The sequence below is a fragment of the Pseudochaenichthys georgianus genome, chromosome 1 (assembly GCF_902827115.2).
Source record: "Pseudochaenichthys georgianus chromosome 1, fPseGeo1.2, whole genome shotgun sequence".
Classification (NCBI taxonomy): Eukaryota; Metazoa; Chordata; class Actinopteri; order Perciformes; family Channichthyidae; genus Pseudochaenichthys; species Pseudochaenichthys georgianus.
In genome coordinates, this window is record NC_047503.1 from 37491235 (window position 1) to 37511646 (window position 20412).

Here is a 20412-nt window from a genome sequence, read left to right on the forward strand (position 1 = left end):
CAATATAGTCTGATATTTTATAGAAAAAGCCCTGTATTTTCAACAACTTAACAATTACTCTCGACCTTTGCAAATGTGGGATTTTTTTTAAATAAAGATTACAATAAAATGTAATTACAACATTTGTTTTATTTGCGCAGTTTATTTCTATCCATGTCTACCCTGCTGACTACACACTCTGAGCAGTGTGTGTACACATGCTATGGATTAAAGCTATAGCAGGATGCAAAGCCCACACATGTGAGAGGTGTTGTTGGAAAAGGTCTGCCTGGGCCTGGCACACAGGGCAAAGCTTCTGCCTCAACACTTCATTTCAAACAGTAAGGCCCTAGCCACACAGAGACGGTAACGTAAACTAATCGAATTCGATATCAAAAGTCTTCCGTCCACACGCAATCGGCATCAGAAACGTGTCAGTCCACACGAGACCGCTCGACCCTTTGGAGACGCTGTAAGTGGCGCTGTACTTCCGCCACAAAATACACCAAAAGCAGCGAAAAAGGCTTCACAAGCATGCATGGTTGCCATGGTTGCCCTTCTGTTTATTCTCTGCGGTGGATTTAGCAGCAGAGGTGGGGAGAGGCAGGGCTCTGGCTCCTTTTCTCCCTCCCCGAGGCAAGCGTGTGCTCCTGCTGTAAATCGCCCCGGTAGTCCACCAGCAGAGGAAAAACTATAGGTTACTTACGTAACCCCAGTTCTCAGAGTAACATGAAGTGAGATGTCTCACTGTGGGATGTGCTTCAACGCGTATGCAAACAGAAGCATCAATTTCATTACGCCAATCCTGATGGCTGGTGATCTTGACGTCAACGTCAGGGAATCCTCCCACCCTTTAAGTAGCTTGTGCTACGACGCAGCGTCATTCAAAATAAGCACCTCTTCTCGCTTCGCCTTAGCAAGAAGGGCCGTCTGGTGAGACATCTCATTTCATGTTACTCTGAGGGCCGGGGTTACGTAAGTAACCTATAGTTCTCATTCATTACACTCCGTTCGATGTCTCACTATGGGATATTGAAACTCCCGTATTGCTAGACATGCTTATCTCTAAAATCACCAAAACAACCAGAACTTAACAGGTAGAACTCTGTCTCAACACGGGACCCAGCACTGCGCGGGCCACACTTGGAGCAGAGACATCTAGCCTGTAAAAGCGGACAAAAGTGAGCGGCGAGGACCAGCTCGCTGCTGCACAAATGTCTTGGATGGAAACACCTTTGATCAAAGCCCAGGATGTAGCCAGTCCACGAGTAGAATGAGCACGCAGGCCCGTTGGTGCCTGCAAACCCTGACTCGTATAAGCCAGAGCAATCGCTTCCACAATCCAGTGGAAGAGCCGTTGCCTGGTAACGGGCTTGCCCTTCTGAGGGTTAGCCCAGGATATAAAGACTTGGTCATTACAACAAAACTCTTTTGACCTGTCCATATAGATGCGTAAAGCACGAACTGGATACAGCAAATTCGGCCGCTGTTCCTCAGAGGAACACAGCGGTGGAAGAAATGCCACAATGTCAATGGGGGTACATGAACCAACCACCTTAGGTATAAAGGCAGGGTTGGGCTGTAGCAACACTCTCGTTTGCCCCGGGGCAAACTGAGTGCATGAAGGATGTACAGAGAGTGCATGAATGTCACTGACTCGCTTGGCAGATGCCAGAGCCAGTAACAGCACTGTCTTCAGTGACAGGTGTTTCATGTCAGCTTCTTCCAGGGGTTCAAATGGAGGTCGAGTGAGCCCATCTAAAACCACTGCCAAGTCCCATAAGGGCACCAGTGACCTGGAAACAGGGAGGAGCCTGCGCGCCCCTTTCATAAAACGGCAGACCAAAGGATGTTGGCTAGCCGTCTTTCCCTCAAAGCCCACATGGCATGCAGCAATAGCAGCCAGGTACACTTTGATCGTAGTGAAAGCTCTGTGTTTATCAATCAAGTCCTGTAGAAATGATAAAATCACCCCAACAGGACATTGAAAAGAGATGTGTCCTTTTTGAAGGCACCACTCCTCAAACACCCTCCACTTACAGTCATAGAGAGACCTGGTGGAGGAAGCTCTTGCACTCTGAATAGTGTTTATCACCTTCTGAGGGAGCCCCACTGTATTCAGATTGTACCACTCACGGGCCAGGCCCATAGTGAAAAGCGCTTTGGGTGTGGGTGAAAGATCGTTCCCCCCGCCTGAGACAGTATGTCCCTGCGTAGCGGGAGCTGCCATGGCTGCCCGCACAGCAGCTGATATATCTCCACCAGCCCGTACATTGCAGGCCAGTGCGGAGCTATCAGGATAAGTGTGTGGCGTTGTTCTCTCACTCTGGCCAGAGTTGGGGGTATCAGAGCCAGGGGTGGGCTCGGCCTTAACGCACCCACAGCTGACTCACAAATATTGGATGTAGAGTCCAGTCTGCATATAGCGGTGCACCTCTGGACAGCAGATCTGCCCCGAGGTTCATCACTCCTGGTACGTGCGTCGCTCTCAGAGAGAGGAGACGTCCGCAGCTCCATAAGATCAGTTTGCGTGCCAGCATGTGTAACTGGAGAGAACGCAAACCCCCTTGGCGGTTTATATACGATATTGTGGTCGTGTTGTCTGTCCTCACGAGGACATGATGTCCTCTGAGAAAAGGCAGAAAGCGTTTCAGGGTGAGGAACACCGCTAAAAGCTCCAGATAATTTATGTGTGACCGTTGGAGGTCTCTGCTCCAGAGACCCCTCACAGGTCGACCTTCGTATATACCCCCCCAGCCCGTCAGACATGCGTCTGTGGTGACCACCTTCCGCGATAGGACAGCACCCATAGGCACGCGCCGTACTAGAAAAGTCGGGTGTAGCCAGTGGCGCAGTGCCATTACGCATTTCATAGTGACCATCACTCTCCGCGTGCCATGGCGCGTGGGGTCCAATCTGAGGGCAGCTACCCAGCGCTGAAACTCCCTCATGTGTAAGCGTCCCAGTCGTACCACCAGAATGGCAGACGCCATGAGCCCCAGCAACTGCAGACATGACCTGAAGAGAGCATATTTGCGTGGCTGGAAATGAGCGAGACAAGCCCTGAAGGCTTTCACTCTCTCTGCTGACAAGCGGGCTGTAAAGGGCACCGAATTCAGGCGTAGGCCCAGGAAGAGTACAGTCTGGGCTGGGGACAACATGCTCTTTTCTGTGTTTATTATGAAACCCAGGTCGACAGGTGTTTTACGAGGACATTCGTCTGCGTAATAGCCTCTTGCTCCGACTGTGCGAGAAGGAGCCAATCGTTCAGATAAGTTGCCAGGCGAATACCCTGTTGTCTTAACGGGGCTATCGCGGCTTCCGTACACCATACAAACACTCGCGGGCTGATAGACAGACAGACCGGAAGTACTCTGTACTCGTAACAGACACCCTGAAAGGCGAGCCTCAGATATTTCCTGTGTGGGTAATATACTGGGATGTGGAAATACACATCTTTCAGGTCGACTGATGTGAACCAGTCGTTTTGGCGCAGGAGACAAAACAGAGATGTGTGAGTGAGCATTCTGAATTTGTATCTTTTGAGATATTTGTTCAGAGCTCTCAAATCTAGTATAGGCCGAATTCCGTTCCCTCCCCGTTTGGGAACGAGGAAATACTTGGAATAAAAGCCGCTCTGACTCTGTTCGGCGGGTATTATCGATATAGCCTTCTTTTCTAGTAGCGAGAAAATCTCTTGCTCTAGAATATGGGCCGACTCTCCCCGGGCCTGTGAATACAGAATGCCCGAGAAGTGAGGGGGGGTGACAGCGAATTGGAGCCTGTAGACCCGTGTTACTGTCTTGAAAACCCAAACAGAATCTGTGAGCATCCTTCACTTTTCGCTTCTCAAAGCGAGCGGAGATGTCACAGCTCTGTCGTCTGCCCATTTGTTGTGTTATGGGGCCCTCTAGTGTCTGAACACGGTGGTACCCCAGGTTGACAACCCCGGCCGACACTGCGCATGCGCGTGGCGGTGGTGCCTTCACACTCCCGTCTATTGTCCGCCTTTTGAGAGAGGCCGTAGCCGCTCTCAAAAGAGGGGCAGACGACAGACTGTTTATTGTTTTTATTGTTTTTCTTTTCATTTTTATTGACTGCGCCCTTGGCTTCAAGCCTGGAAACGACAGTGGAAAATTATTTATTCTGAAACAACAATGATGACATGTGTTTGTGTGACTTAAACAGGCAGCGGAACTTGCTGTCTTCAATGTTAAGTCCATTTCCCTAATGGCGCGAACTTGAGGATGACGTTCTGGCATCACTCGAGGCGGCGGGAAGATGGGGGCATGGTGGCACCCCGAAAACACATGAGCATCTAACACTGGAAACGTGCTCTGGAGCTGGGGAACAGGGAACTTCCAGCTCCTTCATCGAGGAGAGGAGGCTGTCAGGCCGCCCGCTTCTTCTTCCTCGCCTGGTGGTTGAAAACCTGGGTCGGCTGCGCCTGAGCGGCAGCTGCCGGAACCGGAGATTTTCTTGGCCAGCTCCCCCTTTCCTCGTGCCTGGGCTGGGGACCCGGGACGGGCTGCGGTCTCTGCTGCTTCGGTATCTTGAACCGGGCAGGACGTGAGACAGCTTGAGTGAAGGCCTGCCGCGGGACCATTGAAGGTGGCGGCTGGACCCTTCGGGGGAGACAGAGCTGGAGAGCCTCGTCTCCCTTCCTTTTTGACTCGCATCTCAGCTGCATTGAAGCTAGAGCGGAGCCAAATATGCCCTCGGGAACAATAGGCATGTCCAGAACATCCTATTTTCCCCGGTCTGGAAGGTTCGTCAAGTTGAGCCTGGCTCTCTCCTGTACCACCATCATTCCCAGTGCTTTGCCCGTGGCTTGGACTGCACAGTGCTGCACACGGAGGCAAATGTCCGTGATCGCTGCGATCTCGTCCCACACGGCAGGCTCAGGTTTGCTCGACATGTCTTCGCAGAGCTCCGCCTGGTAGGCGGTTAGCAGCGAGGAGACGTTGAGTGCCCTGGCGGACAAAGCTGCGGCTTTATAGGCCCGTTCGGTCATCGCTGAATGGAACCGGTCTGCCTTTGCCGGTAGCATGGGGTTCCTGCTCGGTGTCGAAGCCAGCCTCGGTTGGAGGTGGGCTGCCACCAGCGGTTCCATGGGCAGCATGCGGAGCAGGCCGAGCCTCTCCATACCGTCACAGTCCAGGGAGGAGGCACCCTGGATTGGGGCCTTGTTGCTAAAGGGGCGGTCTCTCCACGAGACCGACACCTCGTCCAGCATCTCCGGAAAGACTGGAAGGAGCTGCCTCTTCGTCCTCGCCGCTTGGGGCAAGTTCTTCCCCTCGTAGCGAGATCTGGAGGTCTCCTTGGCCACTTCAGGCCATGGGATGTCCAGCCTGGACGCAGCGCATTGACACACGGCCTGCAAGTCCATACTTAGGACGAGCGAAGCTGGTGTGCTCTCGCCCAGGGGAGCGGACATCGCTCCCGGCTTTGCAGCCTGAGCCGATGAAACGAAGATGTCATCCTTATCCGAGTCAGACAGGAGGAACTCAGAGGTATCCTCTTCGTCCTCCATATAGTCCAACTCCAGGACATCCTCCGCGGGTGGAACCATGGTGAGGTCCAGTTGGGAGCCCCGGCTTAACACAGCGCGGGGCTCTGCTCTCGCGGCTCTTGGCGCCACCGAGTCCCAGCCTGACACGGCGTGGGGCTCCGGTTCAGCGGCTGTCGCTGTTGTTGAGCCCCAATCTGACACAGCGCGGGGCTCAATCTCTGTGGCGGACGCCACCATGTCTTGATTGCCGGCCGGCGAATCAGCGGACATGAGGGGGTCCCGTCCCGACAAGCTAGCTTGGCGTGCTAATCGTTGGCGGAGGCTCTTAATGGTGAAGCGGGTACAATGCCCGCACGAGCCGGGGTTATCGATAGCCTCCCGGGCATGTTCCAGCCCGAGGCAGGACGAGCAGACCCGGTGTGAGTTTGTGCTTGAAATCTTAAACCCGCAGCCGCATAGCCGAGCCTCCGAGTCCCTGACTCCTCTGGTGTGAGGGAGAGAAGGGTCCATCTTCGTTCGCCAACTTCGCCGGGGTGTCGGCGTGGAGTGGACGCGATAGTAACAGGTACGTTACTGAGAAAAAAAATCCAACCTGGCCGTTAGTCCGAAAGGAAAAAAAGGCGACGGTGTAGATTTTATTCTTTAAAGAATATGAACTGGTGTGTTACCCGTATTGTCTCCGTGTGGCTGCAGCCTAAGACATCTACTGCTAGTTGCTCTTCAGCTCAATATCAAATCTTCACAATCCCAGAGCACACAAGCAAAACAGGCAAACAAACACCTGCGGTGTGTAAATGATTGACCCACAGGAAACCAAGGGACCCAGACAATGGGACAGCTTGTGTATCACAGTCTTTTGTTGGGTCTTTAAGTAGGTCTCAATATAGCACTTGGAGGAAATGTTTTTTCTTTACGAGTGAGTGAGGTCATTGTTGCTCTTCAGAAATTAAAAGTTGAAAGGCCTAAGAAATGTGTACAATTACATAAGCGCAAGCTGACTTGCTACTTAAAATAACAAATCAGATGCAGCTTCTTTGCCCCCTGAATGTAAAAAAATAGATTTGAATGACAGTAAGCAAAACAAAAAGGATTCATAACCTGTGTATGGCTGCTAATAGCTAATTTCTTGGCTCATGAACTTCTGCAAGACACTGCACAGACCTAACTTTAGATTATAAATCACGCCTGGAGAGGGTCTTCATCTGTTCTTTGCTCGGCTACCACAGAGACACAGTAAACAGAAAACAGGCCACTGCCAAAGCGACATTAAGAGACTGACAAACACTAGTGGTAGGGTGTTACGTCCTCTGCCTCAGGCACCTCACTGAAAACAGTATGTTGGTGAATTCAGAAGAGGGAGGAGCATTATGGGATCCCTTGTTATTGTTAACTTATCAGATGTGAGTTCCTGCAAGAATGTAGAGTAGCGAGTTATATAATACATTTGTGTCTTTCAACAAAAGCTCATACATTACTAGCCCTTTACTTTCCTGTTGTTTCTGTGACAGAGGTGACTTCTATCTGGTGTAAACACAACCTGATAAACCGCTATGAGGGAGTTTTGAAGTACGGGTTACGGGCATTATCTTCAAAATAAAGGTATGGCAAAAAAAATAAGCAAACACTTGCTATGCTGAGTATAGTCATTGTCTTTGAAGTGAGGGTGAAATCTAGAAGGAATCCAAACCACTCAAATGCAGGCAGGACGATAAAGTCCATAAAAGGTGATTCTGGTCACTCTGCTGTAGGCAATAGTCTTCATTTGCAGCAAGTGGAAAGAGTGCAGAGAACTCAAACCATCCTTTATTAGTATAGTCTATGACACTATCATTCTACAGAGTCCACCAAGCAGGACAGAGACAAGACATATTTCCATTGGATCTAGCATATCACACCACTACTGAATTAAACTGGCAGGCTTTATCCATGGAGGCATGACTTTAGGACTAATATAATCATATTTCACCACTGCTCGTGTTATTGTCCACACTATGTAATAAGGCAATTGTAACAAAGACATTGAGTGTTAAGAATCTGTTTAACACTCAACATCAATGAAACACTGTATGTTCTCCTCCTGTTTTGTGCTGTACATACCATTTTTGCATACTGTGTAATGGCAGAAAAACACCTTGGATTTAACAGCATGGAAATCTCATTATAATAAGCCACTTATAGAGCATATTAAAATGAATGAAATGCTTTGATTAACATCAGAACCTGTAACATCTCAATCCAAATGAATACTTTCTGTTGGATGAGTAATCAAGCAAACGTTTGCTTGCACATGCAACATAACGACTTCATGTGATGACAACACACAGTATATATCAATATCCTTTTTCCAGTTCTTTCCAATGCCCCCATTGGTCCTGTTTCTTCTTCTGTGTTTGAATGTGTTTACATGTTAATCCAAGGCGTACTCCTAGGCCCCTTGCTATTTCTCATTACTCTATATCCCATCTTAGTGATCATTTACAAAAAATGTACTTTAATTGCAGCAACTGAATAGCTTATGTTTGCCTTTCTAAAGATTCCTGAAAGTTGAACAAAGAGTGGCTGTGGTTCTGCAGCTCTCTGTGCTTTGAAGCAGTCTGCCAGAGGAACGTGGGGAAGACGAGTCTGTCATCTTTGAAATCCCTGCTTCAAAGCTTTGACAGAAAACACATTAAAGAGGTTGTATACTTTTGACTTTATACTATTGATGTCTTTTCTAGTGCTTTTTGATCTTCTTCTGTTTGCCTTCATTCTACTTTGATATCTTTTCCAACAGCTTTATTACAAACAACAATAAAGCAATAGCACACGTTCATGTTATTACTAAAAAGGTAAATGTTATTGTCTGTTGTCTTTGTTGTTCAAAGAAGCAGCAGTTTTAGTGTGTGAAGTTCTGTAATGAGTTATATTGTTGAATCGAGCAAAGACACATCATAACCTAAGTTCAATGTTCACCCTATACTACCGTATCATTTTTTAGCATTATGGGTAATAATCACTGACCCTTATGGAGTTATTGCTGGTCACCCGCAGTGTGATCCCAAAACACGCTTGTATGTAGAGCGGAAAGTTCAGTTTACACATAGTAAAAACATGTTTTGACTACACTACACTGAACCTCGACCTAAAAAGGCCTCGACACAGGGGCTTTTTTTTGTGTGTCCGAAGTAAAGTCAAGGAAGTGTGTAACTAACGTCACTCTCGTAAAAGATCATCAAGAACTGATGGTATAATGATGACACTCAAAACCAATGCCATTCATGCATTCTTCAAGGTGTGATAAGAGTCCTACAATGTTTTACTACCAGATTGTACGACGTAATACATTTAGGAATGTAATAGGGCTGCTAAATATGGCATTGTAATTTACACACCAATTCTGACTATCTCTACTTTTACATATTGCTTTTGCACGTTATTAGAATATGAATGGCATCATGTATCTCAACAAAGACAGGATCCAGGCTCCGGTCACTATGGACAATTAGTGTGTTCTCCGAGAACAGTGATGTCAAGGGATAGATTTGCAAGCTCTTCATTGGAGCCATATGTGAGCATGGTGCACTGATCACACCCGTCCACAATCTGATTACACGGGCCGCATGTTTAACTCACTGCAGGGTGGACAGTTAATATGAGCATATATGAGGCCGAGCTGTGTGGACCTCATTACATAAAACATGAAGAATGAATGTTATTCCGGTAACATGAAGCTCCGGGGCTAATTTAATAGAGGCAACATTTAGAAGAGGAAAAAATAGCAAGCGCATTTGTGTCTCTGTGTAGTATCAATTGAAGCTGAAACATCATAGATCAACTAGATACAATCAGCGGAGCGATAAACAAAACGGTCAGATGTGAGGTCTGCATAACAGATTGAAATGATAGCTGCTGTAGTGGAGGAAAGAACTATCACAAGATAGAAATCACACACACACACACACTGTGCATTTTGCCTTTTAAAGCAAGGCATTTTCAGAGTAAACCTGGGAACTGTCAAACGTGGCTAGTTTCTCTGCAGAAAGCCAGAGGGCCCGGTCTACGGGCTTCAGCGTGGGAGTCATACAGTCCTCACCTTACGTATATCTGATGTCAGAGGCCCAATTGTTATAGGAAAAACATGAACAAATGGCTAGCTCTGTTGCCCATGTTCAGAGGAGGTGGGAGGGAAAACAAAGATGACATAATGGGGAGGGTTATTATGGAGCTCCACAGACCAAAGCAGGACTGCTGTAGCAAAGAGACCGCAACAAAATCACATGTGTAAAAAGATAATCAGATTCTTAGCATTGAATTTATCTTTTTTTAGAAATGCACCTGTACAGTGTAATGCATCTTCGAGTTGTGTAACATACTGCAAGGTCATCAAGCTCCATTTCAAATTGTCATGCAAATTCAACAGACAGAACAAAGGTCATGATTGTGATAAATTGTAAAAAAATATATATAGAACTATAGAACCATTGACTACCATTTTGAAATGCCCCAAATATGGAGTGACTGCAGGAACTGTTGGTTAAAATACAGAAATGGTTTGATTCAACTGTAACTTAATTAGGCAAAGACTTGGAGTAAATATAGACAACAAGACATGGACTTCTTGCCAAGCTGTCTGTCTTTCTTAGAGTGAAGAACCAACATGCTTCCCAAGTACAGTATTAGTTATTTTTCACTGTCAATCCTTATCTATGCTAACAAACTCAGGCTGTGATGCTTTAAATATTACAATGTATACTAGGGATCGACCGATATGGCTTTTTCAAGGCCGATACCGATACCGATTATTAGTAATCAAGGAGACCGATAACCGATATTTGGAACCGATATACATTTGCAGTAAAATCAAAAAATCTTGGTGTCAAAATGTAGAATAACACAAACTCCAACACAACTCAACACAACTTCTTTGAAATGCATTTAAGCATAGCCTATATTATGTTTAATGAACTTTTAAACATCTTACAACTGGTTTCTTCTCTGTGCCCTTTTCTTTAGTGCAGCCATCTGCTATGAGTTAGAGAGAGACAAGAAGTGGGGCTGCAGGCTGACATGCTTAACTAACAATAATGCTTAATTTATTATATCAAACCAATGCCTGTCTGTCTAGCATAAAATCCCAATAAACTGCTAGCAACTGCAAAACACTAGTGCTAGCTAATGTTTTGCAAACTATTAAAAGTAAGGCTATTACAGTAGACCTAACGTTAGACTAGTAGCCCCACTTCTAATATTTTGCTAAACATTTGCTAAATACATGTTGATTAGCTAATGAGCTTCACAGATCAACCTGAAAAACTGCGAGGCTCCACTCCGCACCACAGTTCCGCTGTGAGACGCTGCACGCTGACTGACTTCCCGCGTCCCTGTGTAACTGGGAAGCCGATAGAATTGGATCAATAGATCGTGCTGTTTTTGCAACCTCAGCATAGGGGATTGGGATGTTTATTGAACTTCGGCTTTCAACTGATTTACCTTCAAAACACATGTATGGCTCTGCCGCTCAGAGCTGCTGCTTGCCTCTGTCTGCGTTCTTCGCACCTGCCTGTAATCTGAGAAGGTCCCGCCTCTATGGCTGGCTCCCGCCCGGAAAATCTTCAGTGTTGATTGACACTTCAGTAATAGCCTATCAGATAGCGCTGTGGGCGGGACATTGCTCGTGTACAGAGAGTGGTGACTGCAGACAGAGAAACGGCCGCATCAGAGCCAAAGTGTTATCGGCAATTTTATAAAAAAAAGGCCGATACCGATAATCGGTCAAATGATGAATATCGGCCCCGATAATCGGCCTGGCCGATAATCGGTCGACCCCTAATGTATACGATACTATATTTTATTGAATCAGTCTCGCAAGTCTTTTGATTAAAGTAATGTTTAAACTAACGGCACCTGTCAGAACAAAACAGTTGTTTCTGCTATTCCCTTAGATATTTACCATCAATTATCTGAATTGTTTTCTACTAACCTTTTGCCTTAAAGCAGGAAATGTAACATTTGGCTGCTGTTGCAGATTTTCTCCCCAAAACAAACAGAAAAGGTATGTTTATGTCAGAGTTCAGCTGCTGAAGATGTCCACAGTGTATTCGTTGGCGCCTGTTGTCTTGATGTTTGTTATGATTTCTACAGTCTCGTCACATGTGCCACTCAGGTCAAAGCTTGCCTGGTCCAGGCCCTCGAACAGCGGCCCTTCCAGTCCTTCCTGTTCCTCTCTCCCATCTTTTCCAGTCCAATCCCCGCTCCACACTCCCCTCCCACCTTTGCCCACCCATCCAACAACCTCTCTCCCCCAGCCCCCTGCCCACAAAGTATGACTTCATTCATGACTTCCTGATTCTCAAAACAAGTCTGTAGGGTGAGGCTGTGCTTAGCAGTATCCTGTCAATAATCACCAATTGGCTCGTGGAAGCTTTATCACCATCTGGGTCTTTAGCTGGCACAAAAAAATAACTCATCATGCGATGCAATCAAAAGGTGCTTCAAGTAGCTTCAAAGCTGTGCTTGCACCAAAAAAGGAGCAGAGTTGAGCCATCCAGCATCCTTGTTATAGCAGGTCTTATTCTTTCTGGAATGAGATGAAAAAGCGTTCCTCCCACATGACTTCACGTCTTGTACTAATGCGGTTTTAATGAAAGATTGTGATGTGGCTCTTTGGCAGAAGCAGTAATGTGATTACAGAGAGCAGCAGTGAGCCAAAGCACACCATGGCAGGCCAACCTGTCTGCCTGAAGAGAGGAGAGACCTTCTCATGGCTGGGTTTGTGGAACTGAAAGTGAGCAATACAAAAAACAGATCATCTGTTGCCTAATAAGCCTAACGGTCAGTTTACTAAAGGAAGTCCAGCTGTGGAACTGATTGACCCCAAAGCAACGCCTTCCAACTCTACTGTTCAGTTGATTGCAGCGATGACAGAACATGGTTGAAAAGAAACAGTGGGAGTAGAATCAGAAAAGGAGAGTTCATATTTCCTATGAGTGAGAAGTCAATGCGCTTGCTAGGAACAACAGTGAGGGTGGGGCCGAGGGTACCGACGGGGCACAGTTCCTGTGGGGAAACCCTCTGAAACAGAAGCCCATCTGCATGTTGCTCCTCTAGTGGGCACTTCCATGTCACGGCTCTTTGGCCGAGGCCCGGGGACAAAGTTTCCTCTCAGAGCCAAGGACTTTCCGTAGAGGGACATCCTCCAGTCACTGACAGGCTGAGAGGGGAGTGGGATGTGGAGATCAACAAGTGCCTTTGGAACACTCCAAACAAGATGATGAGAAGAAGAAAAAATGTAATCGCAATGTTTTGTACTAATATTGCAACTGCAATAAGATTCATGATATCAGAGGGAAATATCATACTGCATCATTATTCAAATTCTATTATATATTAAAAGATATTGAAATGATAATGGTGTGATTTTTTGATAGGATATGTACCAAACAAAGATTGTGTTTTTAAAGGTCCCATGTCATGCTTTTCCGGTTATTACCCATCCCCTTATGTGTTATGAAGGTTTTTCTGCATGTGAGCGTTCTGCAGAGTCACAAACCCTCAAAGTACACCCTGTAACACAGAAAAGACCCGTCTATGCTGCCCCACAACGCCTCGTTGGACATTTCTCTTTTTCCATTGTTTACTTCTTGGGTATAGTGACGTATTTCGGGTATAGTGACGTATTTCGGGTATAGTGACGTATTTCGGGTAGAGATGTCCCGATCCGATCACGTGATCGGGGATCGGAGCCGATCACGTGATTTTCAAAAGATTGTAATTGGGAGGAAAAAAATCGGGGATCAGGATTTTTTTTTTAAAATAAAATATTTGTATTATTTTATTTAATGTTACAAAACAAAAATGACCATGTCCACGTCTTAAAGTCATCCTGAGGACTTAGTTTTGGTTTAAAATTACACAACATCATGTATGTGTTGCTTCTTTTGGCTTGTTTTCAGACCTGGTTGCTTATTTCTCTCAAATCTGGCAACAGAGTGGGCGCAGTGTCTAATAGTAGCAGTAAGCTAACGAGTTCAGCTGGTGACTCGGGAGTCGGGACAGAGAAAATGTCAGGAGGTTGGAAGTATTATAAAATTGAAAGCGAAGGCAGTGTAACAGCCAGATGCAATGTTTGCAAAGCGGAGGTTCCGCGTGGTGGAAAGAACAGAGCTACGTTCAACACGACCAATCTAATACGCCACCTGAGAAACAAACACCAACAACAACACGACGAGTACACAGCGGCCACTCAGGAAAGACACCGCAGAACTCAGCCTGGGCACACACACAAACTCCCAGCCAGGCTGCGGGTGTGTGTGTGTGTTTCGGGCTGGGTTTTGCTGTGTCTCGCTGTCTCGCAGACGGCCACTGGGCTCACAGGAAGGGGGGGGCAGGAGCTCCAACAAGCCGTTTAGGACAGAGAGTGAACACACATACTTTACAGAGGTGCTGTATGAGAAACCAATGTGAGTTTGGAACATTGCACAATGTAAATGTATTCTAGTAGACCTCAACAATGGCACCATGACCTGTAGAAATGACCATGGCATGGGACCTTTAAGTGAATACAATATAGGCACCACAGTTATTTGGGGATTTTGATAAATAATATATACACAAAACAAAGAGTGCGTCTCCGCTTTTAACGTTTAAGAAGAATAAAATGCAATTTGTATTAAATCTTTTGAGCCACATCATTTATTTGACTTTCTAAACTAGACTCAATCGGACTGTGTTTTATACAGAACGCTATATAAATCATGGTTACCACTGATGAGCGTTGGATATCATGGTGTGTCCATAGTTGACAGAGAGCATTACACAGATTAGCGTCTCCAAATCAACCTCACCCGTCAAAAACAAGTGTCTGAGCTGCAAAGCTACAAACAAAGGAGATTAAGAAGAAGAAAAGTGACGGCTGTTTCTTATGATCTCTATGGAGAGGAGAGCCAAACACAGGGTCACATTCTCATGAGTAATGTGCAGGGAACAGGAGCGATGCAGCAGCTGAGCTCCAGAGGGTACGTTTACACCATATGACTTTATAACCTAACTTGAGCTAAAACTACTGTGAACTTTGTAATGACAATGCTCCAAGACAAAGTCTGAAAACACTGTTTGCAGAAATAGGTTTTAACTGCGTCTTGATGAGTTTATCGATGGATTTACTTGAACATTATGAACACAAACGTCGATCCCCGTCAGGCCATTCCACATGTTATTAAACTGAAAGTCCTGCAAATCAAATCGGCTCGCCAGATTAAAGGCACACCTGGACATGCTGCTAACAATGGGAAAGGAACAGTGTCGTGTGTTTTCTTGCCATTATTTCAATATCAATTGTAACGTTACGTTACCAGAGACAAAGATGAGTTGTTGTAGTTATAAAAACAAAACTCAGAGATATTCGGTTTTCCTTAAATAAGGCGTAATACATTTCTACAATTACTGAAATTCGTGCTGATTCTTTTCTTTTTGATTGGCTTATTGTTTCAGCTCTACCTGCATGAGAGCAGCGACCAACTCATCTGCCACGCCTTCAATGAAATATCAAGGCGGGACACACCATTTGTAAATAGCAGTGTATTGTTTTATAAGCCATGTGCATTATTGTTTGATCATTTAACGGTGGCAGTTAGATCCTGTTTAAGTGACTCTATACCGCTGAAGCCAGGAGACGAGTACACTCCTCGTGATTACGGTTATCAAAGATCGTCAAAAACAGTCATTTGAAAACTGAGAGGAAGGCACGAGACACATTCCCAAGAATGTTCTCGAGAGCACTTCATTAGTGTCCGAACATAAAAACATGACCATCAGTTCCTTCCTGAAAATACAACTGACTTTGCAATCATTCCTCCCGCTGGGACCGTATGGCAGGGTCCCTTCATCCTCCTCACATTCTCATAAGCCAGAAGTTAACACGGACCCAATGAGGGTTAACATTAAAACAGTGACACGATGTTTAGCCGCTCGTATAAGGCACGAAATACAAGACGTGACTTAACGTGACGTGACTTCCTGAAGCAGGATTTGGAGTATCAGTTAGAGCAACATAGCAGCGCATCGATATCAACAGTGAATACCAGAGTTCACCGGGCAGGCTCTCCACGCAAAACCTGGAGAGCATTTGGTCTCAAGACTATAAGCAAATAAATGAGACATAAGAAGAAAGCATGAAGAAGGTCAGGATCATTCATTACTGCTTACGTAAGGCTACAAATGGAAAGGTTTTTAAGGCAACGCTCAACACAAGGTACGATCATCTAGCTAATAAATAACCTACGGTTTTACACTAAGGAATAGATCTTTGTGTGGGATTTAAGGGGGTAAGAAACTCTTGTTACACTTGACTTGAGTTTAGCAATAGTAGTTTTTGTGATCATTTAATGAATCTGAACAAAACAAACCAATTTTGTATAATATTTACATGCAAATATTTGTGGCAGAATGACTCAAGATTGCACAAAAAGTAGTGCGATCAGGTTAAAAAGACTGTGATGAATTAAAAAACGTATATGAATGTGTTCCGATTGTATCCAATCAGAGCATTCCTCTCATGTCATCTACTGTAAGACTGAATAGAGGAGGTGACGTGCACAGAAGTGCTGAAGTTTAGTTGACACACACGAGGCATCCGAGTACTGCTGCTGCTTTCTTTTAACAACCACCAGGCACACTTACGCACTGCTGCGAACCAGGAGAGTCCCTCCATGACCCTTTGACCCTTTGACCCGGTGTCAAGTGTTAACTTTCCACTAAATCAGGAAGCACCTGCTGTTTCAACATGTTTGCAAGGACTGACGGGATTTGAATTCACTGGAAAAACCCCTATTTGTTGTTTCCTCATTATTTTCATCCTTATTAAGCTATTTCATCATTCTCTATTATATTTCTCAATGGTCTTAGTTTGTATATGTTATTAACTGTTTGCTCTTGTTTAAATGTGTTGACTTCTTGTAAAGCTTTTTGAGCTGCATCTCTTGAAAAGTGTATTTAAAAAAGTGCTGAATAAATAAAGCTTTTCTTAGTATAGAAAACGACTTTATTGTCGGTTGTGCCGGTGTTTTACGAAACCTAATTGTGCCATAAAAAGTCTACTAAAACGGTTGGCCATTATGAAATCAACAGGCTATAAGATTGTTAAGCAAGCATGACAACATCTTGCTGGATCTTGAAGAATTTAAGGCTGCCCTAACGGAAAAAACGAAAGATCGGGTGACTTAGGAACAGCGTTGAAACAAACGTGATGAGGTAAGTCTTTCTGAAGGTTTTAGAGTGGAAAAACATGTTGCATGATGGTCCAAAGCACTAACGCAAATGAAACACTGCAGCTGAATCATTCCTGAATCCCATCTGTCGACACTACAGCAATGGCATACTGTATTATTAAGTTACATTCACATCACAAACAACTTGTTGCTTTTTCGCCTGAAGATTGACACATGTAGTCCTGCAGTACATCAAGAGATGTGTTGCAGGGTTTCAATTAAATAAAACTGTCAAATGATGACGTAACAATGCAGGGGGATTTTCCAACACTTACAGTAGTCCATTTTTGATGACTATGTGTTGAAGTCACCTGGGCTCAGAGAGAGAGAGAGAGAGAGAGAGAGAGAGAGAGAGAGAGAGAGAGAGAGAGAGAGAGAGAGAGAGAGAGAGATAACAAAGTAATCCTTGTAACCCTGTGTGACTGGGAGCAAGCTGAGCAGGGGGTTATTATAAGAACTCTTGTGCTTCAGGCTTAAACATGAAAAGCTGTCTTCATAAAAAACAAAAATAATGGACAGCATATCAAAACGATAAGAAAGACAACGCCTTGATCTTGTAATCACAACAACCTCTCTTATCATTTGACTAAGGTTATTCTACTCTGCAGCTCCCAAGCGGTTTTCCCCTCTCATAACCAAAAGGAAAAGACAATCATTTGCAAAGCAGTTGTTAAAGTGAGTGGAAACATGAAGACCCCAAGCCCTTTTTCCAAGTCAAGTGCATGACTTTTAAGACTGCACACAATACTTTTCCTTAGAGTACAACCTTTAAAAACATTAAAAATCCACTCACGCTTGGTTGCATTGATGAGGTTCTTCCCATCTTTGTACAGTTCTTTGATAAATCTGTTCGTTTTGTCCAGTTCTGCTTCGTGAGATTTTATTTTCTCCCTGAAGCTGGGGCTGTCCAGATAGCATTCACTGAATTCCAGCGGGTGTAGTCCCATTTCTGTGACAGATTGATAGCTTCTTTTTTCAAGAACGGGAAACTGGGCGAAATGACGCTGACTGTGAAGCTTTTGAAAAAACTAGCTTTACAATGAAATTGCCGCTCTTTCAGCTGGCAGTAGGTTTGAAGTGCAGCAGATAAAGCATAGCTACGTGTAGTAGCAGCAGCTAACGGTGGTTAGCATGGTAACTTCTGACACAGGCGCATGGGTGTTGTTCCACTGTTGTCAAGTAACGAAAAGAACAGCTAACAGGTATAACGGTTACAAGTTGATGACGATACACTGTCGGGTGAAGTGCTCATGGGAAGTCGGTTCACGGGAGTTGTCAGAAAGTCATGGTTGCTGTATCCTGATTTTCCTTCCTCCATCAAACGTACTCCACCTCTCAGAGTGACAGATTGAGAAACTCTGCTGACATCTGTGTGCGTGTAGCAAAACTACTGACAAAGATTCTGACAAAGCTCCTGCAAGATGATAAACTCTAACCTACTTCCGCCTTCGCTTCGCTTCAGAGTGAGCACTGATTTACAGCACGAAAGATGTCAACAGTTGTGTGTATTTAGATATGTTACTTCGGTAAGAGTGACAGTAACAGACTAAAACAAAAAACGCAATTACAGTTTACATTTAATATATTATTTCAGAATAAAAATGAATATGAATATGTATGTGACTGGTGGATACACTAATCAAAATACAATGTATTGCCAAGTATATTTACACATGGACTAACTTGGTTTCCTATACAATAAATATAACTACCAAAATATATACATATACATACAATTAGAATATAAAGTTTAACACAAAAAAAACTCTGATAAACAATATATAACACTTTCTTGTTTTAGACTGAAGAGCTAGGAAGAGCTGTATGCAAATATATTCTAGGGCAGATGTTTCGAACTCTATAATGATAAAGAAAAATGGAAGAGAAGAAAAGCGAGCGAAAAGGTGATGCCATTAACCACGGCCCTGGGTTCTGCTAAGGCAGGGGTCTGCAACCTTTTTGACCAAAGAGCCATTTTTCTCCTTTTTCCAAAACATTTTTTTGTCTGGAGCCGCAAAACATATTTCATAGTTTTTTATTGTTATATCAGACAAAAACTACAGTTTTTTTGCATTTATTAGGCTATTTATTACATGATATAAAACTGTTAACCTCTAATAAGAAAGAACGAACTCTTATAAGGAGAATTACAAATAATACACAGGCCTACTTTAAAATAAATTAAACACAGCACTTGGGGAGTCCTCTGCACATTTGAAGGGAAAAAAAACATATAGCTGCACCCTAAAAAGAGTTAAAGGTACCTACCGGTAAGAATGGAGAAACCAGCTCATGTGCGCTAGAATTTGAAAGTACACAACCGGAAAAAATATGCCTCTTCCTTCAGACTTCCTTACATAGCCCCTTCTCCAACAGACACGAACGCGCACATGACCAATGAGCGCACGAGATAAATGTGTGCACAGATGGAAGGCTGACAGGCAGGTAGGCCATCCAGTTATTTTAGCCGGGCCGGCTCAGATGATTGGTCCTACTTTTTACAGCGCTACGGCTTCCAGAGATTCATTTTTGTATGTATTTATTGTCAAAGCAGTTAATATATTCATTGCTATCGGGACGTTAAGAGCATTCCATGGAATATAACAAAAAGTGTTTTCTGAAATAAATGACATACCCCATTGAATTATGACTGAAGATCGTCAGCTGTCTTCCTCTCCCTTGTTGTTCCTCGATACTAAAGGCTGCAGCACCGTTGACAACTTCAAAACATACCGGTAAACCAGCATCGTTTGCTGTGAAAGCAGATAACTCTGTCCACACAGAATTAAATCCTGTGTTCCTCCGGTACTTTTCTTTGATTTATCCATAGTTCGCTCATCGAGCCGGGGGTCAGGTCGGGCCTCCAAGAAAAGGCGCTCGCGCGGGACTGTAGCAGGATGTGACGCATATTTTAGTTGACCTAATTAAAACCGTTTTGTTTTTTATTTATGTGTCACAGTATCACCTCATAATACAAGATACGAAACATTTTCAACCATGCAACAAAATATAAATAGTCCTACAAATACTTTTATTTTATTTCCTTCTTATTTTTGTCTAAGCTCAAGGGAGCCAGAGCAGAAGGCTTAAAGGGCCGCATGCGGCCCGTGAGCCGCGGGTCGCCAACCCCTGTGCTAAGGCAAAGGCTTGCAGCAAGGCAAGGGAAATTCAACAGGAAAAAGGAAAAGTGATCTCTTAGATACAGTTCAGTACACCTCCCACATGGACCCTTTAGGGGTGTCAAACTCAAATACACAGTGGGCCAAAATAAAAAAAACGGTACTAGTCGAGGGCTGGACTGGTTCAATGTTTATTGCAAAACGTATTGAAATGAACTTATTGCACATATTTTAAATTACATGTGACTTGTTAGATGCTTTTATCCAAAGCGACTTACATACTCAATACTGTGGACAATCCCCACAAGAGCAATTTTGGGTGAAGAGTCTTACACAGGGACAAAATGACTAGCTGGCTGAAGTGGGGTTTGAACCTGTGCTCCCCTATTCCGAACACCAACGCACTAATACACTGCGCCACACGCCTCCCATTTTAATATTCCCATATTTAACCTGGAACTAACAAAGCTTAAATGATTGCTTATAAAAACAACATTAAACATTAAATAATCAGTTGCATTAATTTCTTATGGCTCTATCTGCAGCTTTTCCTTCATTT

The 20412-nt window shown here is 44.4% G+C and overlaps 1 protein-coding gene across 2 annotated transcripts in view; it reads right to left on the reverse strand.

Moving 5' to 3' along the window:
* arhgap10 (Rho GTPase activating protein 10) overlaps positions 1–18116 on the reverse strand; it is a 58356-nt gene extending 40240 nt beyond the window's left edge. For both annotated transcript variants that reach the window (XM_034086119.2, XM_034086118.2), the window contains exon 1: positions 17528–18116. In XM_034086119.2, coding sequence (XP_033942010.1) covers positions 17528–17681 — 154 coding nt within the window. In that variant the 5' untranslated portion in view covers positions 17682–18116. The remainder of the gene's footprint in view (positions 1–17527) is intronic.
* Between the last annotated feature and the right edge of the window lie 2296 nt (positions 18117–20412).